Below are 25114 nucleotides of genomic sequence, written 5' to 3'. Positions count from 1 at the left end.
TTCTGGATGATAACCCGTGCATCTAAATCAGGCAAATCTTTCAGACTTAATGCCACATATCCTTCTCCATCTGCATACCGGGGAAATGTACATTGTAAGATAGGTGTCGTAGACTGTTAAAATAAAGTTCAAGGATGGGAAGGCAAAAAATGGATGGGCGGATGGAGAGTAGTGGATGGGTTGCTAGGATGAGCCAAGATGGTGATGGGGCGTGGGCAGAGCGGGACGAAAAGGTTAAAGGACCAGTGACGGTCAATGTGAGTTTGGCCTGAATTAGTTTTATTTTTCAGCGTATTTGACTCTGGTTAAATAAGGATTACTTTCATTATTATCTTCTTTAGAATAGAACCAGTGATTGTTTTTCATAGTTCAAGAAGTATAAGAGGCAGTCATACTGAGGGTGAGGCCTTGAACATTTCACCAGAAGCAGTCAGCATCCATCGGCAGGTGCTGATAATGATCGAGAAACAGCCAAGCTGAGATCATTGTGTGACATAACAAGTAACCTCATTAATTGTGCGAGGGTCAAACACCTAAACTGGACGACTGACATTGCCCTGTTGCAACACCACAGCACCGCTGCCCACCAGGGAGGGATTCAGCAATTGTACAAGTTTATTGACTTACGGATGAGCGCAAAAAGATAAATGGTGCATCGTCTCAACATCACTTCATCTGCACGTAGCAGTTGGGTCAAGAACGGATAATGTATGGAATCAAGAAAGTATTGTAGGGAACAAAGAAGTAATGTTACTAAAGTGAAGTGATGATATCTGCCCCTTCTGCAGTTACCAAACATTTAAGCCACTGGAGACCAGTTTAATCACCACAACAAAGTAGTTATACACATCTTAACCTTACTCATCAGATATTCTTCCCATAAGCTCAGTCCACTCACTAGCTTGCTCATACTTTGTAGTGTCCCCTCATCTATCCTATCAAATCTGCTGTGTGTGTGTGTGTGTGTGTGTGTGTGTGTGTGTGTGTGTGTGTGTGTGTGTGTGTGTGTGTGTGCTGGGGTGGGGGACTTCCTGAATCATTATGTTGCTACTGAGATTATACTGAGTTCAGTGGGTAGGTATGTGGGAAGGTGGGAGGATGGTGGAAAATATGTGAATTTGAGAATTGGTCCATGGGATAAATAAGGACCATGTGGGAACATTGGTCCATGGTGGAAAGTAGATCGTGGTAAAAGATAGGTTGCTGGTAGCAAATCGGCTCCTGATGGAAATAGCTCCAGAGGGAACTCAGGTTCGTGGCGGAAACTAGGTACATAGGAGAAGTATGTGGATGGGTGAAATTGGTCCATGGGGAAAAAAAGGTCCATAGGGGAAATTCGCCCATGGGGTAATTGGTCAGTGAGGAAAATTAAGTCAGTGCAAGAACAGGGTCCTCGGGGGAAAACAGATGGGTGGGGTTGATCCTTGAGGGTGTATACCAGAGAAGGACCTACGTGCTTCTAGTTTACAAGTAAATTTGTACTCAGAAAATATCTTAGTTAAAGTATGACTATTTACATAAACATGGCATCGCAAATTCTTATGACTACATAAAAATTAATCTTTTCAGATGAAAGTCCAGTTATGACGAAATCATTTTATAATATTATGACTCTAAAGAATTCTTTGAAAATGAACAATAATCATAAGTAGAGTACTTATTAAGTTGCACATCAGGTTGCGTCAGGCAAGTGCTGTTGAAAAAACGGATTAAAGTTTAATGGTCAAGCAAAGGAGGAGGAGGAGGTGTGTGTGGTGGAGAGAACGGGTATATAACAGGCCAGACGCGGTAACCTGGTCAGTTGTGGTTCGATTGAACTGTAATTAACAATGAACGCTAAGGTACAGTTATCATCATGTTTTATATACCGATAGAGAGAGAGAGAGAGAGACTGATATTCTTTGATTTTCTTGAGATACAATGACCAGTTTTGTTTGTAGCAGGTTAAGTAATTATTGTGTAGGAAGTAAGAAAACTGATATCAGTTGATTTGACACCCCAAACTCTTGCAGAAATAATATAACAATATGACTTAAAAATTATCATGTCATTCGGTGTTAAGGAAACAAAGAGAAGTATCGATATTAGCTTATAAAATAGGAAAATAGATACTTTTTAACAAATCTTTTTCTCTGAAGCTCTCAAAATTCTCAAACGAGCTTTGTATATTTATCGTGATGAGTGATTACAAGACCACTTCCAGTTTGAGTATAGCTAATTTGGTGGTACTGTGTTGTGTTGTCAGTTGGTGCTCGTGCTGTGTCTGGCTGCCGTGGTGGCTGCTGACGATAGCTATGGTACCCCCAGGGTGAGTTACATCACATTACACCAGCTCTTGTCTTCACCTCTACTTATGTTACAGTATCAGAAATAAAGCTTCCTGTCAAAGGTAGCTTTATCAGAACTTAGTCCTAACCTAGCCAAAGATAAGCTCATTCAATTTTTAAAGATAATTTTGTATGAACACTAGGTTGTCAGTGTGTATAGCATGCATATGTAGGAGCATTAGTGTATGTGTTCAGTATGTGTGTATGAGCACTCTCGTGTCACTCTGGCCAGTATCCGGGGTGTGTATCAGCAGTAGAGTGTGTATGTTCAGTATATGTTTACGAAAAATAGTGTCAATGTTTTCAGTATGTATGTATGAGCACTACTGCGTCACTGTGTAGATAAACGGAGTGTCATGGTAAGTGCTGCTGAGTCAGGTGTGAAGGTTTAAGAAAGACGGTGCTAGTAAGGTGATGCTGAGTAAGGTGTAAAGTGATGCTGAGGAAGGTGTTAATATAATGCTGAGTAAAGTATTCAGTAAGGTGTTCAGTAAGGTAAGGGGTTAAGTAAGGTGCTGCTGAGTAAGGTGCTAAGTGAGGTGGTGCTGAGTAAGGTGCTAGGTAATTTGGGTTTGAGTAAGATGTTATTAAGGTCATGTTGTGTAAGGCGTTAAGTAAGGTGATGCTGAGTAAGGTGTTAGGTAAGGTGATGCTGAGTAAGATGTTAAGTAAGGTGATGAGTAAGATGTTAAGTAAGGTGATGCTGAGTAAGGTGTTAAATAAGGTGATGCCGAGTAAGGTGTTAAGGTGATGATGAGTAAGACGTTATGTAAGATGTTAAGTAAGGTGATGCTGAGTAAGACGTTATGTAAGATGTTAAGTAAGGTGATGCTGAGTAAGTAGTTAAGTAAGGTGATGCTGAGCAAGATGATAAGTAAGGTGATGCTGAGTAAGGTGCTAAGGTGATGCTGTGTAAGGTGTTACGTAAGGTGATGCTGAGTAAAGTGTCAAGTAAGATGGTGCGGAGTAAGATGTTAAGCAAGATGGTGCTGAGTAAGGTGTTAAGGTGGTGCTGAATAAAGTGTAAAGTAAGGTGATGTTGAGTAAGGTGTTAAGGAAGGTGATGCTGAGTAAGGTGTTAAGTAGGGTGATGCTGAGTAAGGTGTTAAGGTGATGCTGAGTTAAGGTGTTAAGGTGGTGCTGAGTAAGATGTAAAGTAAGGTGATGTTGAGTAAGGTGTTAAGGTGATGCTGAGTTAAGGTGTTAAGGTGATGCTGAGTAAGGTGTTAAGGTGATGCTGAGTTAAGGTGTTAAGGTGATGCTGAGTAAGGTGTTAAGGTGATGCTGAGTTAAGGTGTTAAGGTGGTGCTGAGTAAGATGTAAAGTAAGGTGATGTTGAGTAAGGTGTTAAGGTGATGCTGAGTAAGATGCCACTGAATAACCAAGGTGTGGTCTCTGTTCTGACAGCATTCCTCTAGGTCACACGAGTCCTTCGAGTCCTATGAGTCTCGCGAGGCAAAGTACAACTTCGACTGGCGCGTGAAGCACGAGAAGTCAGGTAACGACTACGGTCACCAGGAGGGCCGCGACGGCGACAGCACCAAGGGATCCTACTACGTCCACCTGCCCGACGGTCGCCTCCAGACCGTCAACTATTACGTGGAAGGCAAGAGCGGCTACATTGCTGACGTCAAATACGACGGAGAGGCTCGTCATGACTCTGCATCCTACGAGTCCTATGAGAGACCTTCCTTCGAGTCCTACGAAAGGCCCTCCCGTGAGTCCTACGAGAGGCCCTACAAGGGTTAATCTCCTCTGACTCGAAGGAGTTCAAGTAAACCGACTCATCTGGTGACCCTCTTCCGTGACCTCCCGTGACTTCTCTTACTACCCAACTCGATTTCATTTGTAATTTATTTTCGTATCACGCAGAAATTAAACCATGTACGTATTAAGAATTGTGAGTTTTATACATCCTGTCATATCCAGTCAAATATGTAACAAAAATGCTGTTGTAAAAAAGACTTACACACCACTAACACTGTTTTTGTTACATCATCATCACCCCCATCCTCCACACACACACACACACACACACACACACACACACACACACACACACCATGCAAAGCGTTGTAAGCATATAATTACTTCCCTCTGATATTTGATAAGTATAGTTATTTATGTTTCATTCTGCTAGAAAATCATTTTTATTCGTTCTGCAGTTTCATTCATTAACTGAACATCACTGAAGGATCTGTTTTGAATCTATCAGTTTAGCTGTTTTGCGAATCAGCCCATCCATGTTATCAAACAAAGAAACAAAGAAAAGAAAGTGGCAATAACCAGTCCCTTTGTATCTCTTTGAATGTGTAGGAGTCCGAGACAAGGCTCCTGTAGTCCATACTGATATGTACCCCTAATCCGTTCCCTTATGTCATAATTTTTTACATTCTTAAAGTTTATAAAAAGTCACATCCTGCCATTGCCTTAGTTCAGTTCATTTCGTGCTATCAAACGGGCGTGTGATATAACAGTGAGCAACAGCTACCACGACCACCAAACGTCAGCTGTTTTGAGAGCTCCAGTCAACATTCTCCAGCCAGCCATATCGTTAATCAACCCTTATCTACCAACAACCCAACCAAACAAATCAACCAGCAATACATTTAAAGACAGATAACTGGTTTGCTTCCCTACTTGACATCAAATAAACGAAAAACTTGTACTTACCTCTTGAAGATCCAACCTATGGAATGCCGTCACACCGACTAGGGCATTTATACAACTGGATCACTAGGCTAATACTCTGATATATTACCTAGTCCGACATTACCAGGCAAGTTTCAACTCATACCCTTCGTCGTGATTGAAGGAAGGTTGAGCACATGGTTGTGATCCCCTCTACATTACATACCCCATCCTTGATTCTTTCCTCCCATTCCTCTCTGCCACTTCCCTCCACACTTACCCTCTCCTCCACCCTCATGGGTCTCTGTTCCCCTTTGTCCTTACCTTTCTTCCACCACACTGTGACTCGCTGGTAGAAAGGCATGTGCTGATGCCGCGAAAAGGGGAGCATGAATGAATGTTATAGACCTTGAATGTACCAGCAGCCTTCCCTCCCTGTTATACACTTTCTTGCAATTCTTCATCTAAACACCCATCATTGTTCATACCTGGATAATTGAAAACACTCAGGTTCATACTGACTACGGGGTATGACTTCATCTTCTCAAAATCTGTTTATTATATATATATATATATATATATATATATATATATATATATATATATATATATATTTGCACATACATACATATATACATGCATACAACTACGGAACGAGACTTTCGTGGGGAACCACTTCTGACTGTAGCACAAATAGTAGTTCACATTTACTGACCCGACTTATTTCAGTGTGAATTACCATGAGGGGTGAAAGGAAAATTTACATTAAGATAAATATTTAATGTACTGTAGTTTTCGTAGCTAAAACAGTCACCATGAATTAACAGGGGAAACTGCAACTTGCTTATTCAGAACAACAGTAATCGTGTCATGTAGTGACAGGAGAGGTAAAGAATAGTATGGGACTATTTTTATTTGTCTTGGAAATATTAACAAGTCTCTCACCGGAACGAGTATAAGTCCCGGGTAGCTACCTCCCTGTCTCGCTATCTGTCTCTCTCTCTCAAATTGCCAAGCCCTTCTCCCGTCACCTGTCTCCTCTGAGGCCTGTCTACTTCTCTCTTGCCTGTAGGACTACAATCGTTGTTCAGTGCATTAAGCGACATGCTATAATCTCAGCAGTCCCACAACACATCATATCATCATCATCACCATCTTGATTCGGTCTGTTGCAGGACAATGGCCTCTCCCATCTTTTTCGACTGTTACCTATTGGCTGTTCGCCTGTTTCATCCAGTCCCTGCGAATCATCCGAATCTCATGTCGACATCTTGTTCTCTGTCCGCTCCTTGCTATGTCTTAGTCTCTGGATTGCCACTCAGGTACCCTGGTTGTATATCTCTTATAAAAACGTGATCTGCCCACATCAATTTTTTTTCCTTCATTATACCTTCTACTTTTGTATGTTTCCTTATCCAGGAAGCTCACCTTTTATCGCCTCATATGACCCCTAACGTTGATGATGTATGTATGTTTGTTTGTATGCATGTATGTGTATCTGTATGTTTATATGTATGTAGGCCTATGTACTCTATGTATGTACGTATATATGTATGTATGCATGCAGGTATGCATGTACTGTATGTATGTATTTATCGCGGCATATCAGTATTGTAGCAAATCCAAGTCAGACAGTATAAAGTGTTTTGCAACAGGAAGATTATTGCTCATGCAGTATTTAGTATGCGTCGATCCAGCTTGATGGACGGAGTAAGGCCCGATTCACACGACCCGTTTTGGTTCCGACTGGCAGTCCCGGCTAGACACCGTCGAGATTTCTTACATGCATTCTAATGTAACTGTTCACATGACTCGCAAACCCGACGTCTGCAACAGTCCGTCAGCCGACCGACCCGTCACGGATATCTTCTAGAGAAATCCTGGCCGGATAGCTGGCGACTTGACGCCGGCCTGACGGGTTGGTGATGGCTCATGTGAACGAGGACACGTAGCGTACCCGTCCATTCCACGACTCGCTGTTACTGCCTTGTCCATGTACATAACATACAGTTCATTGTTTGGCATCATGGACGAAAGGCTGATCGAACTTGTGCGTTCTTATGAAGAGTTATTTGATATGACTATCAAGAGTACAGTGATAATCTGCATAAAGATATGATATGGAAAGTGACTGGCGAGGAAGTAAACAAACCAGGTGAGTGTGTCATTATACAAAAAATTATAACTCATAATCTTTGGAGGTAAAATTCACTGTTTTTTCTAGCTTTAATACAGGACATGCTGTATCACTTCCAAGGTAGTCCTCCAGCAGGACTACTGAAAAATTTTACCTCATCATCTGCCAGTTCTTTATACAGGGTCCAGAATTCTCCCTCAAACTTTCTCTTTTTCAGAGACTGGTGTACCCATAACCTTTTCCTCTTTCCACGAACCTTTTCTCCCTCCTCCTCTTCTAATAGTAGAGCAGTTGCCGCCAAATTCCTTAGAGACTGACCGGTCATCATCCTCACGCAACAATGAGCACACACACGATGCTGGACGGACCGGGAACGGGTCATGTGAATACACATTCTGACGGCGTCAAGCTCGCGGACTGCCTGTCGGAACCAAAACGGGTCGTGTGAATCGGGCCTAAGTTGTTTGTTGCCGGACAAATTGTCTTACTGAGACTTCCCGAGATACCTGGCCTCACATACGTAGTTTTCACGGATATATAAATATTCATCCCACCTCACGGATACACTGACTTGGATAAGGACACGGACGCAAACACGAACCACGGATCACGTACAAATGGATGTCCGACCTAACGCATAAATCGCTAGCATGGTTACTTGTAGCATGGCTGGTGAAAATACTACAGTCTGGCCAGAGGCGCTGTCAGAAACAGCCAAGCATTCTAGTCTGACGCAGTTGCTCCCAAATTGTGTGTGCGTAGAGTACTTTGTGTTTGTTGTGTGTCCTCTGTGTCATAGTGTGTGCTTTGTGTGTGTGTGTGTGTGTGTGTGCGTGCTTTCTGACTCGTTTTTTATGTTGTGTATATATATATATATATATATATATATATATATATATATATATATATATATATAGATATATATATAGATATATATATAGATACTGTATATATATATATATATATATATATATATATATATATATATATACACACACACACACACACACACAGTACACTGTTATGATATTTGTGTTGGCAAGGTTTTTTGGATACTCGGCTTTTTGGTACAGGTATAAGGGAAGGAAGATGACTGACAAAGTGGCCAGAGGAAGGCAGGATTTCTATGGCGCTATTTTACGGTAACATGACACCTACCAGATGAATGTGTTGCTTGATGGTTCACCGTAGCGGTAAACATTAATGGGTTGGATGGTGCACAAGGAAGGAAATGGTGCCAGAAAACATGTCAGTAGCTGAGGTGATCACAGGTGGGAAGAGACTGAAAAATAGGAAAGCAGCGGCTGTTGATGCAGAAGTACCCTAATGGAAAGCTCTCGGAGATTTGATCTTGGCTTTTGATTGAGCTACGTAGTAATCAAATCCCAGTTTCCCATTCCCTCGTACGACGTATATACTTGTTTTGCTGCAGACCGAATCAGGCATTAATGAAGTAACATAACGAGTGGAAATTTAGCCTTGACCTGTGACCTAGACCTTTGATCGATCTTGGCCATAATCCTTTACCAGACTGACACTCAATGTATCTGCCAGTTTTGATGCAGAGCGGATGTGGCATTTTTAAAATACTTATGGCGCTCACCATCCACTCACTCAATGTAGTGCTGATCTCGGGTGTCTGCCCTGTCCTCTCCTCCATCCTTCTTTCCTTCCATCTTCTTCTATCTTTCTTTCCTTCATTCTTTCCTCGTCCTTCTGCCTACGGGTGACTTTACACTCCCTCTTCTGTCTTTCATTCCTTCATTCTTTCCTCTTCCTTCCGCCTATGGGTGACTCTACATTGAGTGACAAGCCAAATGGTTTCCTGTACACCAGGAATCTATTTACTACGCTGGGTGGTAACCATATAACCATATTTTGGCGCCTGGTGGTTTAGTGGGTAATTATTGTGCTCCAATCGGATTGAGCCGGTGAAGGTTTATATTCAAGGGATGGTTGGGGTTTATTGCTCAGGTAATGCCACTTAGGGATGAGTGAGGTTGGTCACTCTCATCTTAAATGTCAGGACCAACTGCCTAGCCCCGGGCTCCTACGCTTCTCATGGGGCAGCGTAGGATTGGATGATGGATGGATGGACGTTGATACATAAGTAGAAGTGAACCCAATCGTAACTGCTATGTTTTTGGCGTGTCAGATAGTATATAGTGGAAAAGCTGCAGTGAACTGTTTGTGGGACCTATGCCAAAGACCCTGCATGAACGTGTTGCTACCAGGTTGAAAGAAGGGTGTAAATGTGACCTTTATTAAAGTAAAAGTGACCGAAGCTTATGCAGAATTAATATGGAATAAGTCTGCGTGCTGTGGGTAAGGTATATAGACGAAGAATGACAGAAAAGGTAGGACGAGTATCAGTTGGTGGGTGATGGACAGGGTGATTTCTGGGGTGTTAGGTGATATGTGGACCGACTGACTGCAGTAAGGCGCATAATGAGGAAAGCATGTGAGGCAGTGCCAGGTATTCAATGCGTGTTTTGTTTGGAAAAAGCATTTTACAAAGTAAACAGGGGAGAACTGTGAAAGATTACGTCCTTATGGTGCGGGAAGGAAAATAGCTGAATGCCGTATTGAGATTTTGTTTTTTTGTTTTTTGGATTATGGTAGTAAAGCTTGCATAAATGTAGATGGATGTTTGAATAGTACAGTACTGAACTGAGACTGTTATATATATCACCATATATTGCCTCCTGGCATAGTAATGTGGGTATTGGAAGGTTCACTCTGTGCTTCACAATACAACCAGGTTGCTGGGTTACCCACCATTCTATCCAGGTGGGACAGACAGTCACTTTACACCTCTTGATCCCAGAGGGTGACCACGAGGCATCTCTAGAATTAAGATATGGCTTTAATAACAGATGACTAAAGCGAAGGCCTAGTTGATGGCTGGTCACATTCATCCTGTTGCTCCTTGCTTCTCATCTTCCCTTTACTGACCACGGAGGTAGGAGTTCCCATCATCTGATGGCATTTTTCTGGTTGGCTGGTTGGGATGTATCACGACCTAAATCACTGCAGTGTTGGGTGTGTCCAGATGGCTGGCTTTCATTCACCATTTCTTGAAAGCAGACTCTGTTTGTGATCACCCTTTTTTCCCTCGCCATTCTTTGTATAATGTACAACAGTTTCCATATAGTTTTTAGTGATTGACAACATGCAAGTTATATGAGGGAAATGCGCTCATATTTTTTTTTATACTAAAATGTCTACAGAATTTATTGTTTTAATGCCACCGACTCTGAGCATTTTCGGTTCGATGATTTGGTTAGCGGAAGGAGGCCAGTTTCCTTGTTATTCATGCATTTTAAAAGTTTCTTTTTGGTCTTTGACAGGAACTGCTTACCATAACCCACATGACGTGCTGCGGTTCTCTCTCTTTTAAGCACAGGGTATAGAGGCACTATTTGTTTTACTGTCGCAGTCTTTCCAGTCACGAATTTCTAGAAAATACATGATGGGATAAAGTTTAGGATATAAAGTACTCATGGATCTTTTGTATGAATAGTTTAATAAATAACATTTTGATAATAAATTATAAATGAAATCGAGTCGGGTAGCGATAGGTCAGACAGGCAGGGAAGTTCGTACTGGCGGGTCACAGAATGAGTCAGTTTACTTTGACTTGTTGGAATCAAAGTAGTTTAACCGTACCGGGGCCTCTCGTAGGACTCGAAGGAAGGCCTTTCATAAGACTCGAAGGAAGGCCTTTCGTAGGACTCGAAGGATGCAGAGTCATAACGAGCCTCTCCGTCGTACTGGACGTCGGCAAGGTAGCCGCTACCGCCATCCACTCTGTAGGAGACGGTCTGGCGGCGACCATCGGGCAGCTGGACGTAGTAGGATCCCTGGGTTTGCTCGCCGTCGCGGCTTTCCTTTTGGCCGTAGTCGTTACCGGATGGTCCGTGCCGCACGGCCCAGTCGAAGTCGTACCTCGCCTCGCCGGACTCAAAGGATTCAAATGAACCAGAGGAATACTGCCAGAGTGGAGACAACACCTTGGTTAGTAACACGTTACTTTCACAACATCTACTGCACACAGTGACACGTACCACATGTATTACATAGTTCCGAATGTGTCTCATGCTTACGCTTGTTAGTAAGAGCTGAATACACCAGACTAATGGAGTTTTGACATTAGGTTTGATTTTAACGCATGAGAAGTGAAGTTTAAGGTTAAGGTTAAACGTGTGTTGTGACTCACCCTGGGTCGACCGTAGCTGGGCCTACCGCCGGCGGCGACCACAGCAGCCAGGCCCAGGAGCAGCACGATCTGGGGGACGTAAACAACATAAACAAGCACTGATTACACAACTAAGCCAGATAGTAGTTTCATTTTGCAGTATTTGGTAATTGGATATTTTGTGACTAAATATATATCTGTCCCTATGAATAAGATGCAGGATATCCTTACTGTTTATAGACAATTCTGCTCAATATTATCAGGGGTATGAAGGGCTGAAAATATGGTAATGGGGAAGACGGATGACTTTTGCAATTTCCCGTCAGTTAAATTGACCTGATCATTTGTCTGTAATTATTGGCTTATAATTACCCACTGTTTTAATATGTGCATTATAAGAATCTGAATGTGTGCATACATCTAACAGTCAGAGGTAACATTCAAGAACCGCAGTATGCATAATATTGCACCTGTACCTTAGCGTTCATTGTTGATTGTAGCTAGGTCGAAACTTAACTGACTGGTCTCCCGTTTGGCACCTAATATATATACTTACATTCCCACCTCCCTCCCTCGTCCCTTTTCCTCTCCTCCTCCTCCTCCTCCTCGTTCCCCTTCCCCTCTCCCTCCTCCCACAAAGGCAGAGAGGTCGAGTTTTTGCAGTCCGAGAGCAGCCCGAGTCAAGGCGACCTGATTATCCCACATTATAGTGATGGTTATGACAGATTTAAACATTAGATTTGAAAGAATAATAACATCGCTTTTAGAAATGGCCTTCAATATTATCATCATCATCATCATTATCATCATTCATCATCGCCATCATTATCATCGTCATCCTAACCCTGTTTCCACGGGCCTAAATGATGCGTCAGTGATTGCCTGGTCTATTTCACCGGGCATGCTGCTGATAGTTCTTCCTTTTTTGTACTCTTGACTTTCTCTGTTTCTGGATCCTACCGCACGGCATCCTTAAGTGAACAAAATGATGATGATGATGACATTAGCAGAAGTAGTCCTAAAAGAAACTGTAACTGGTAGATAGATAGATAGGTAGATATAATAGACAGAGAAGAGCATCACTACGAGTACGCCGACCGATGAAGTTAAGAAAAAATATACCCGGGCCTTTAGAAATATTCATCACCAGTCAGTTCGTCACCAGATCATTCATTACCGGATAATTTGTCACCAGAAAATTCGTCACTGGATAATGTCACGAGGAAATTTTGTACCGGATAATTGGTCACGAGATCATTCTTCACTGGATAACTCGTCACCATATAATTCATCACCAGACAGTTCGTCATCGAATAGTTAGTCACCGAACAAGTAGCATTTAATTTGTCACTAGGCAGTTTATGACCAAACGGTTCGTCATTACATAGTACATAACTATACCATTCCTTACATAATTCGTCACGATCCAGTTCGTCACCGCATAATTCGTCACCACATATTTAATCACCAGGCAGTTCGTCACCAAACGGTTCCATCATGTAATTCGTCACAGTATAATTCGTCACCACATAGTTCATCACCAGACAATTTATGATCACATATCTCGTCACCAAAGAACTGCTCACCACGTCTCCACCACATAGCTTAATTCGTCATCACATGGGTTGGAACCGAACACTTCGTTATTAGATGATTCGTCACTGGATATTTTGTTACGACTCAAATCAATGAAGGTAAGAACCGCAGCTAGTAGTGGTCAGCATAAAAGCTTCAACTCTATTATTCTTGGAAATTTTGGACTTTGACTATAACTATGAGTGTTATTTACTAATTCGTATGCTGTGACAGTCAGCATATTGATTTATTAATATGCTTTAAAAATCAGCACATTATTTATTAACATGCTTCGAAAATCGGCATATTATTTGCATGCTCAAAAATCAGTATATTTTAGAATGTTTTGAAAATAAGCAAATGGTACTTTTAATTATGCTACCAACGACCATACAGAAAGTGTAAATAGGTCTTGAGCATTGGTCATGGAGAACGTAGTTTACACCTGCAGACATGTAGTGCTGAGGGTGTAATATTTTACTGTGTGTGTGTGTGTGTGTGTGTGTGTGTGTGTGTGTGTGTGTGTGTGTGTGTGTGTGTGTGTGTGTGTGTGTGTTTACAGTATAAGACAAACAGTTCTTGTCCGATTTTGACTTAATGTTTTCGAGGACAATAGGTCAAAGGTCAGGGTCACATAACATAGCTTAACCAGTTTTGATATGATTTTGACCAAATTTAGTGGAGGGTATGAGCTTAGAGCAAGAACGGAGGGAGCCAGTTTTGCTGACAGTCAGGCAAAGGTGAAGTTCAAAGCTTAGTCCATTTGTGCCTGTGTGTGAACTAAATAGCCATACCAGTTTTGATGTAAAGTGGACAATATATGGTTTAAGAATTCAGTATCATCAAGGAAGCGGGGTAATATGTTGGGGAACAGTAGGTAAAAAGCCAGGGTCACATCGCAAGATTAGTTTAAGTAGATTTTTCTTTTCGAGGTAGACGAAAGCTAATGGAAGAGTTAAGAGTAAAGCCAGGATGAAGGAATTCGATTTTGAGAATGATCAGTCAAAGGTCAGAGTCAGATATCATTATGGGAGGGCAAATTTAAACATTAATCCAGTTTATACCAAACCTGATGCAATGGTCGAGGGTAATCCAAGGAAGAAGAGATTCGATTTTGAGAACAGTCAGTCCGGGGTCACAGGACAAGGTCAAAGTTTGGCATTCATGTGTCTGTGTGTGAACAAAATAAATACAATAATTTTGATTTTATTTGATTTAATTCAGACTTGGTGGAAATGTTGAGAGTCAGATAGGAAACTGACATTTTTTTTAAGAACTGCAGATCAAAGGTCCAGGCCACATGGCAAGATAAATTTCAGTAGTTCTGATCTGATTTAGATGAAATTTAGTGGAAAGGTTAACTATAAAGCAAGAGTGCAGTGATTCGATTTTTATAACTATCAGTCAGAGGCCAGGGTCACAGGGCAAGGTCAATTCTTCGACCCTATAACTCAGTTTTGATTTGATCTGACCAAACATGGTAAAATAACTATGGGTTAGCCAAGGATGAATTGACTGGATTTTGAGAACATTAGGTCACAGGGTAAGTCCAACACATTTTTTATCCGATTTGGATGAGTTTTGGTGGAAAGGGTTATTTAGTGAAGAATGAACTACTGTAATGCGATCTTGAGAAGTCACTTGAAGGTTAAGGTCACAGGGCGAGGTCCATTGCTCGTCCCCCAGACTAACTGAGTGTTCCTTCATATTTCTTTTTCAGATTCACTTGTATCAACCACTCCTATATTTCCCCTTGAGGGTTCCAGGGACTTGGGAGGGCCCAAGCCTACAGTAGGCTACCACAGTCCAAATCATTTAGAGATGGGAGGCCACCGTACACTCCTGGCAGCATTTTTCATGATCGAAAAGACTCCAGGCACCGTTTGGATTTGAACTGTGATGCGCTAGTGCAATGCTTCTACTGACCAGAGCTGTAAACGCTTATATATATATATATATATATATATATATATATATATATATATATATATATATATATATATATATATATATATATATATAATTGCCCCATCATGAGCATGGGGACGCAAATCTAGGCTACTCAGTTCAGACACTGAAGACGAAAGTGAGTCGGTAGATTCCGGAAAAGTAGGACACCGAAGTAGCGTTCATGCAATATCAGCCACACCTGCATTTATTCCGTGCACCATCTATACTAACAGGCATCACGTTATTGAGTCATCCTTGAAACATCTGTGATGTACTGTAGTGCCGTGGACTAAAATAATCCGTACAACCATTGTCATAAACTTCACCATGCATATTTCATCCACTATACTCGGTTCCACGGAGTCTGACGCACTGATTTTGCCCGCCGATGACAGATGGATCTGGTAACACTGTGCTACGTACTCGGTGAATGGTGGATTTCCGTTGTGTTTGAATGTGCACCAAATTGACTTTGTATTTCAACCAAGGCCCTCATTGATTTATAGAATACCAGAATATACAGATACAAATTAAAGCAATGATATCTTTAAGGATAAATATGTGCCTTTTAAATTACTAGAGATAAACCTGAACGACAATGATAACAAAAAGTAAGTAAAGTCGCGACTGGATGCATGCGGACAAGTCAGCGACTGTGGCGGGAATTCAGACGTTCATATCAAGGTGGTCCCGAGGTCCTGTGAAGGTTCGAATGTTTCCCACCACTGCTACACAGTGTTACAGTCTACAGTCTTCACCATGCCCTTCATTACCTCATTTGCTAATATACAACCTTACCCTAGATATGCTTAGCTTAGCTTCTAATAATTATGATTTGTGTAAGCACACACACACACACACACACACACACACACACACACCTCACTGGGGCCAATACATGCTATTCTATTCTCAGTATATATAGTGTACATACACATTTTCATTACCTTCATAGGTAACAGTAGCTTTAAAAATCTGCATTTGTTTGTATTCATAGTCAGATTCAGTAGAATTATTTCTTACATGAATAAGTTTGGTGTTGATTTTCCCTAACATTTTCGTATCATAAGAGACAGACATACAGACGGACACCCTATCCCTGGTCACAGTGCATCCTCAAGCATGTATCTCTGCCCCCTCGACAAAGAGCCGGGAAAGTAATGGATTACATCATTATAGAATGAACCGAATTTTTGTTAATGGTGGAAGAAAGGAAAGTAAGATAAAAGCAAACTCCATAAGAAAATAATAGTTGAAATTTGCTGCTATAATAAAACCGCGTGCAGTATAAACGAAATCAAACATAATGAAATGAATTTAAATCAGTCGCTGACTTGTCCGCTTGCGTCCAGTCACGATTTTACTTACTTTTTGTTATCATTGTCGTTCAGGTTTATCTCTAGTAATTTAAAAGGCACATATTTATCCTTAAAGATATCATTGCTTTAATTTGTATCTGTATATTCTGGAATTCTATAAATCAATGAGGGCCTTGGTTGGAATACAAAGTCAATTTGGTGCACATTCAAACACAACGGAAATCCACCATTCACCGCCCGAGTACGTCGCACAGTGTTACCAGATCCACCTGTCCTCGGCGGGCAAAATCAGTGCGTCAGACTCCGTGGAACTGAGTTTAACTTTTACATTTTGTCACTTCGTTTGATTCTTCATCATTCCATTCCTCGATTCGCCGATGTTATAATATCAAGCCATCTTATTCTTGGTCGTCCTTGCCTCCTTGTACCTTCAGACTCACTCATATACAGTCTTTGACAGCCTCTGTCACATCCATGCGCCCACTGACCATTACATCAAAGCACATACTCTTCAGTCCTTTAGTCCATGGACTTCCTTTCGCCACACCTTTCACAAATTCCACCTATTTCACGAATCTCTCTCTCTCTCTCTCTCTCTCTCTCTCTCTCTCTCTCTCTCTCTCTCTCTCTCTCTCTCTCTCTCTCTCCACCACCCTTTTGTCCACCCTACTCATACTCGTGAAGGTAGTAGGTCCAAACATTAGGCATCTCCCACCCATCTACCCTTCCTGGAGGACACTAAGCTCAAGAGAATTAAACACCTTCATCCCGAGGAATATATCTTAAGCTAGAGAAAATCACCTGGTTAGCCTTAATAAGTTACAAAGTGCGTCCTCGTGATAAAGGGACTCAGGAAACAGTAGGATTTGTCAGCACTTGTCCCTCCAGAGCCCGAGGTTACTATACGTCCGATTTATAGGGAATGTACATAGCCTACAGCACTTCGCCCTCTCGTTCATAGTCTGGGAGCACGTAAATCCAAACACGAGGCTTACTCTTTAAATAACTTTGGAAAATGACCTATTACTCTACTCCTGCTGGAGGATGGTGGGCTCCCCAGAAGGTTAACATCTGTCACTTAACTTTTACTTTATATTTATGTTTCTGTCTTAAAGTATCGAGGCTTACAAAGGATCGCAAAATACACTAGCCATTCTGCAAGGCCATATTCACAAATGGCAAACATCACCGAAGTATCTGCGTGAATCAAAGTTGCTATAGAACCCCCTTCACCATCCCCCTCCTGTGCTCCGGTTTCAATTCCCCTTGTTATAACCTCCCATATTTCCATGTCGATAATGAATGTTTAATCCCTCATAATTACATACTGATAGTGAAGCAAATATGTACAAAGAATTGTAAGACATTCATGACATATATGTACATTGCAGAATTATGGGAGATGTTATCAGTCTCGGGCTTACTATCTGCCGATCATCAAACTTTTGTTTTTTCTATCTAGAGCGTATGAGCCCGTGGCTAGACTACCCAGTACAGCTGAGTGGCATTATGTGACTAGTTAACCTTAACGATTCCTTCGATGTAAACCCTTACGGGTGCCATCCGGTTGGAGCGCCTTAATCCACTAAACCACCAAACGTCCATGTGGTTATATACTTGCCACCCAACATTGTAAATGGTTTCCAACATTGCACGAAACCACACGGCTTGTCCGTGTTGCACAACATCGAGTGATTGGACGGTGGTGCCTCATCTACCACAATCTGTGACTCGTTTGGCTGAATAAAGTCGTCTGACGCTGACTGGAATATAACACTAGAGTTGTTCCTAACATAATTGACTGGAATATAACACTAGAGTTGTTCCTAACATAATTGACTGGAATATAACACTAGAGTTGTTCCTAACATAACTGACTGGAATATAACACTAGAATTGTTCCTAACGTAAGATGATTAATGGGGACACAATTAAATTTTAAACTCTTCTGACTCATTTTCAGATGAGTAAAGTCGTCTGGAGATAGCTAAAGTAAAATCCGAAAGAAGCGATCGTGGTAGGTTTAGTGTGTGTGGTGCTGAAGGCAGACTGATGAATGCTGTACAGTTTTTATTCAGGTTAACAAAGCATTCGTAACGGTAGATGAATGGTGTGAATGGCAATCAGCGTTGGAGTGAGACAAGAGTGTGTGATGTCTCCATGATTGTTCAGTTTGTGTAGACTACATACAATCATGCAGCATATGAGATCATGAGGGAGGTCATAGCAAGAGTTTTGGAGATGGGAGTGATGCTGGTGATAAACAGTCTATCTGTCTATTGTCAGACGCCTTAATCGCATACGGGGTGGCCACAAACAAATCGCCTTCACGTCGCCTTGTCCCCCGCCATTTCACTGCCCTGCTTCCAGCTCACACCCTCCTCTCTCATATACCTCTCCACTCCATCCCTCCATCTCATCCTTGGCCTTCGCCTCCCTCTCTCCCCCTCCACCTCACTTACATAGACTCTCTTCGTCAGTCTCTCACTCTCCATCCTCTCCACACGGCCAAACCACCTCAGTGTGTTTCTCCTAACGCTTCCAATCACATCCACATCCACACCACAACGCTCCTTCATATCCTCATTTGTCAGTCTGTCTCTCCCTGTGACTCCACATGCTCCTTTCAAAAATCTCATTTCCACTGCTCTCACTCTTGACTTATGTCCCTCCAACAAGGTCCAAGCTTCACTTCCATACGTTAGAGTTGGTATCACAATACTGTCATGTAGTAACTTTTTCACATCCATGCTCACTTCCCAGTTTCTTATCATTGCTTTCAAGGAACCAGCAACCTTCTTCTATGTTGTACCCTTTCAACCACATCACCCTCCAAACTTCCATCCTTACTCATCACATTACCCAAGTACTTAAATTTACTCACATTTTCCATTTCCTCCTCATCCAGTGAGGGAGGCAGTATTTCTATGATATATATAATGCTGTGTTGCTTCCTGGTAGTGAAGTGGATCTATGGAAAACGGGCAAAATTTTGTGAATGTGGGTGAGCAACGTGGTCTAAAAGTTAATTATCCTAATAGTGAAACAATGCTGGCTATGACAGAAGATGATTGACAGTGTGATGTGTTGTAGTCGCGGCGCACGACTCTGAGGATGTCATTATCGTACCCTGGCAACTTACCTTTCAACGGTGCGTCCGATTCCGTATCATATTATACACCAGTCATATTATTATACACGAATATATTATAGGAATATTATTATACACGAACGTATTATACACGAATCACAAGAGTATCATATTACACACGAAATCAGACGCACAGTTGAAGGTTGGTTGCCAGGGCATGAAAATGTCAACTTCAGAGTCGCGCGCCGCGACCATAGTGCATGTAGAGAACCATCAATTAGTAAAGGTTCAATTACTTTGGTTCATTAAAAAAAAAAAAAAAAAAAAAAAAAAAGGGGGGCAAATATGTAAAGCAAGCGGATAATTAGTTGGCTCAAAGGAGGTATGCTACTGCCCACACTGGCAGTAGTAAGGTGATGGTGAGGGACACCTTCCCGTGATGGCACCGATATAACCCGGAGGTTATATTACCCGGTTTTACAAACGTTCCTAAACTCTTTCCCAGTCCTACGCAAGGATGAAAGTACTGTAGACTGTAGGAAAAAGCATCTTCAGCCTACAGTTTGCCAAGTTCACATTTATATGAGCCTGAGGTTTCAACAACAGCAGCCTTGGTATGACATGAGCTTCAAAAAGCAAGGTTGTAATGTAGCAGAAATGGGACTATTAACGAATATATGTAGGCATGAATTTTCGATATAAAAAAAAAAAGAAAAAAAACAGGGATATGTATAATACATGGATGTAGAAGGTCTCTTGATTAATAGCTAGAAATGTATGTGCTTAGATGTTATGATTTAAAAAAAAAAAAAAAAAAGTGAATGCAGTAGATGAGAATGGAGGGGCAGGGTATATGCGTGTGATTTGGATGATGGGCTGCCACTGAGTGCGAGGGTGTGAGGAGTTCTGGAAGGCCATGAAGAAGGTGGCTAGATATAACAATGAGTGTGAGAGAGTGAGGTGTGGAAGCTGAGGAAACAAGAAAAAAGAGACTGAAATGTATATATATGGATGATGCACGTGATACAAGTGACTTCTTTGACCTGGAAGTTGTCAAAAAAAAAAAAAAAAAAAGTCTTTATCTCACAGGCTTTGTGAAGCTCTGGATATGAGGCCTGAATGGTGAGTGAGTTGATGTAGAGCCAGTATTTATGAGTTTATAGTACCTGATGAAAACAAAACAAAACAATCCTTTATCAAAGACGTATCCCCACCATATGGTAAAGAATATACTGTATAGACATGCACTAATAAGTATGGCAATTTCTTATATAGGGGCATAAACTAGGACTCATACACGAATGGCGGGGATGATTCTGCCTCTGCTACTGCTAATAAACCCTTAGGAATCGGTCCGCCAAGTTTCATCTTCAGAGTACTTGTGCAGGTCTGATTGAAATCTCCAGTAGACAACCAATTTATCAAGACATTTTCCATATATGGTCATAGCTCATAAAATACAGACAATATGACGGTTGTACATAATTATATGGGCATCAGCTGCAACACATACTCTATCTTTCTGTGTGATATGAAGCCAATCCACCAGGTAGTTTCCAAGATGCAGGCCCGGACGGAAAGACAAAGATGGATAACACAAGACAGTATCTGTTATATGGTCATTGCTCATAAAGTAGACAGTTTGGCAATTTTACATACATGGGCATCAACTTCGACCCATACTTTATGTTTTTGTGTGATGTGAAGCCAATCAACCCAGTAATTTCTGAGATACAGGCCCGGACGGAAAGACGAACAGACGGGCGAACAGGGGCGATTCGTATATCCTCACCGTATAGAATAATGGTGAGGATGAATATGTCAAGTAGAGTTAAACATTTGCCAACAGCAGGTTCTGGTAAATACGTAATTGAATAGTGCCAGGATAAAAAGTTCTCAGAGTTCTTACTGTATGAAATCTTTAATAAATAACATTATGTGAAATAAATTACAAATGAAGTCGAGTAGAGTGGTGAGAGACGTCGGGTAAGGTCAGACTGGTGGGTTCAGTGACACTGGCGGGTCACAGGATGAGTCAGTTTACTTTGACTTGTTGGAGTCAAAGTAGTTTAACCGTACCGGGGCCTCCCGTAGGACTCGAATGAAGGCCTTTCATAAGACTCGAAGGAAGGCCTTTCGTAGGACTCGAAGGATGCAGAGTCATAACGAGCCTCTCCGTCGTACTGGACGTCGGCAAGGTAGCCGCTACCGCCATCCACTCTGTAGGAGACAGTCTGGCGGCGACCATCGGGCAGCTGGACGTAGTAGGATCCCTGGGTTTGCTCGCCGTCGCGGCTTTCCCTTTGGCCGTAGTCGTTACGGGATGGTCCGTGCCGCACGGCCCAGTCAAAGTCGTACCTCGCCTCGCCGGACTCAAAGGATTCAAATGAACCAGAGGAATACTGCCAAAGTGGAGACAACACCTTGGTTAGTAACACGTTACGTTCACATACATATACTGCACACAGTGACACTTACCAATGTGTCTCATGCTTACTCTTGTCGGTAAAGGTTGAATACACCAGACTAATGGAGTTCTGACATTAGGTTTGATTTTAACGCATGAGAAGTGAAGGTTAAGGTTAAGGTTAAACGTGTGTTGTGACTCACCCTGGGTCGACCGTAGCTGGGCCTACCGCCGGCGGCGACCACGGAAGCCAGGCCCAGGAGCAGCACGATCTGGAGGACAAGAACATACACAACTTACACACACATACACATAACTAAGCCACGATCTGGGGGACAAAAACATACACAGCTTACACACACGTACACATAACTAAGCCACGATGTGGGGGACAAGAACATACACAGCTTACAAACACATACACATAACTAAGCCACGATCTGGGGGACAAAAACATACACAGCTTACACACACATACACATAACTAAGCCACGATCTGGGGGACAAGAACATACACAGCTTACACACACATACACATAACTAAGCCACGATCTGGGGGACAAAAACATACACAGCTTACACACACGTACACATAACTAAGCCAGGATCTGGGGGACAAAAACATACACAGCTTACACACACGTACACATAACTAAGCCAGGATCTGGGGGACAAAAACATACACAGCTTACACACACATGTACCTAACCAAACCACGATCTGGGGGAGAAGAACATACTCAGCTTACACACACATACACATAACTACGCCACGATCTGGGGGACAAGAACGTTCACATCTTACATACACATAACTAAGGCACGATCAGGGGGACATGAACATACATAGCTTACACACACATGTACCTAACTAAGCCAGTTGGCATTCATGTTTTGTCATTACTCGGCTTGTGAATAGAAAATTTTAAGAATACAGAAAAATGTTCATGGTGTTTAACAAGTGATATTTATAGTATCATCACTGTTTTTACTTCATAATCCACTAAAATTTCATTCATCTTGAAGGTCATTCTTATTATCGCATATTACGTATAGTGACGAAGGGAGGCTGGTAGCTTTTGTATTTTTTACTTCATCATTATTCTGGTTTCTGGTAATCACTATGTTTCCTCTAGAAAAGTTAGCCCTATCGGTTGCCTATAAACTGTTATTTATGAGTGGCATGGTGTGTGTGTGTGTGTGTGTGTGTGTGTGTGTGTGTGTATATATATATATATATATATATATATATATATATATATATATATATATATATTGCCAGACGCCTCAATCCCGTTTGGGGTGGCCACAAACAAATCGCCTCCAAGTCGCCATGTCCCCCGTCATTTCACTGCCCTGCTCCCAACTCACACCCCTCTCTCTCATATACCTTTCCACCCCAATATATATATATATATATATATATATATATATATATATATATATATATATATATATATATATATATATATATATATAGCTATGCAATTTTGCACCCTATTGATATGAACCTTATAAGTACTGTATCTGTAAGTATATTCTTATTTAACAGCTCTTGAAGGTATTAGTGGTCCGTATGCTGCACCTGTACCTTTGCGTTCATTGTTGAGTGAAGCAAGGTCAGAACTTAACTGACTTGACTCCCGCTCGCAGCCTAATATATACTTACTTGCCCTCTCCTCCTCCTCCTCCTCCTCCTCCTTCCACTAGCTCAGTGAGATTGGGTTTTTGCCGACTGACATCAACAAGAGTCAAGGTGGCCTGACTGCACCAGATAATAATCATAAGGAGTCATTAGTATGATGGCAATTTACGGGTTTCTCGAGATTGTGCAGCTGCAGCATTTTTCTGTGCTCGTGGTACTGTGCTAATGAATTAGTATAATTCACGCCTTTGCCTCTTGTCGGTGTATCACCGATATAATCAGTTATATTAACAGCCTAGAAAATTATCATTGCCGATATCTTATTGCCCACTATTATTATCATTATTTTTCTTTATTTTGTGCATTATACTCGCTGCCTATGTAATGTTGCCCATTTTCTGAGGACCAGCCGTCCTTGCACGCATGGACAGATGATGAAACACGCTCTTCATTGTCACCACTTGAACACACACACACACACACACACACACACACACACACACACACACACACACACACACACTTTGTCTGTCTGTCTGTCTGTCTCTCTCTCTCTCTCTCTCTCTCTCTCTCTCTCTCTCTCTCTCTCTCTCTCTCTCTCTCTCTCTCTCTCTCTCTCTCTCTCATTATAATGCATGTACCGACTGGTGACCATGCTGTAACCATATGGAACTTTTTTTTTGGGGGGTGCTTATTCAGGACAGTGCCTTCCTCCCTTCATAATCAGTAGCGTTACCAGATATAAAGACACTGAGCAAAGTGAGTAACCAAGTTGTTTTAGGAAGATTGTGGCAGGTGAATGAATATCTGTTTGACACCATTTGATCAACCCATGATGTTCATACTGAAATTTATGAATTCCACACAGTAACTTTTAATTGCTGGACTTGATCTCATGGACAGTCCACCTTCGTAACAGTACAGTATGTGTTGTGGACTAAGATGAAGATAGAGGACACCTTTGATAGTTGCACCCACCCCTGCTATACTGTATGGGAAAAAAATAATTATTCACGAGGGAGGCGGAGGAGCGAACACCGGGGGTCCCACCCTCTATGGGCTTTGGTCCGGGTGAATATTTGCTGCTGTGAACAATTTTGTGTGCCTACGTTGAAACTGTGACCTCGTCCCCCTGGGGGGGACTGCCCTCAGGGGGAACGTCTACCCTTAAAAACACATTGGTGTTTCTAGGATAAAAGCCATGACCGTGCATAAAGGCTTTGACCAGGACCCCCTCGGGCCTCCTCCACCCCTCGAGGGGGTGGCCGATGAGTGGCTCACTCCGCCTAAAATGTTGGCCTAGTAAAGATCTACTTTTGAGCAAAGTTCTATGTTCGTAGGTAAACACTATGATATTGTCCCTCCTGGGTGCCGACACGCAGACCATAGGGATGATGAAGGGGGGTGGGGGGTTGTCGGAATCTCACCCTGCCTAAAACGTGGCCTGGATATAAAGTTACCAATAATGGGGGGTGGGGGGTTGTCGGAATCTCACCCTGCCTAAAACGTGGCCTGGATATACTGTAAAGTTACCAATAGTCAAAATTTTCGCGATTGTAAATTTAAAAAATATGGCCGTGAATAATGACTTTTCAGGATCTTGAGGGGTGACCTCCACCTCATGAAGAGCGACCCTTGGTGCTTTCCACTCATACCAAAACGTGTTCGGGTTAAACATTTGTCAATAGGCAGAATTTCATGTTCTTTGGCGAATAACATTGGTCGTTCATAACGACTTTTTCCGAGACCAACTCACCCCCCACCTCCTTGGCGGCGACCCTCGGGAATCCCATCATGCTCTTAACTTGGCGCAATTGAAGCTCTGCCATTGTGCA

General features: G+C 42.0%; 2 protein-coding genes and 1 pseudogene across 2 annotated transcripts; 1 reads left to right on the top strand and 2 right to left on the bottom strand.

Annotated features, from left to right (window-relative positions):
- Positions 1–188: 188 nt before the first annotated feature.
- Positions 189–4076, top strand: LOC145403364 (uncharacterized). The gene is made up of 3 exons (XM_080275150.1): positions 189–257; positions 2246–2308; positions 3735–4076. Exons 1-3 carry the CDS (start codon positions 189–191, stop codon positions 4074–4076), a joined length of 474 nt encoding a protein of 157 aa, XP_080131276.1.
- Positions 4077–10725: 6649 nt separating this feature from the next.
- LOC145403204 (pupal cuticle protein Edg-84A-like) lies at positions 10726–11781 on the bottom strand (annotated as a pseudogene).
- Positions 11782–21297: 9516 nt separating this feature from the next.
- Positions 21298–23237, bottom strand: LOC145403363 (pupal cuticle protein Edg-84A-like). The gene is made up of 3 exons (XM_080275149.1): positions 23226–23237; positions 21839–21907; positions 21298–21630 (listed from the first exon to the last, which is right to left on the bottom strand). Exons 1-3 carry the CDS (start codon positions 23235–23237, stop codon positions 21298–21300), a joined length of 414 nt encoding a protein of 137 aa, XP_080131275.1.
- Positions 23238–25114: the final 1877 nt, after the last annotated feature.

This window comes from Coenobita brevimanus, chromosome 60, assembly GCF_032717465.1.
Source record: "Coenobita brevimanus isolate Jiangsu-jjx chromosome 60, ASM3271746v2, whole genome shotgun sequence".
NCBI lineage: Eukaryota > Metazoa > Arthropoda > Malacostraca > Decapoda > Coenobitidae > Coenobita > Coenobita brevimanus.
The sequence above is the reverse complement of the archived record's forward strand: the minus strand, read 5'-3'. Positions and strand labels throughout refer to the sequence as shown.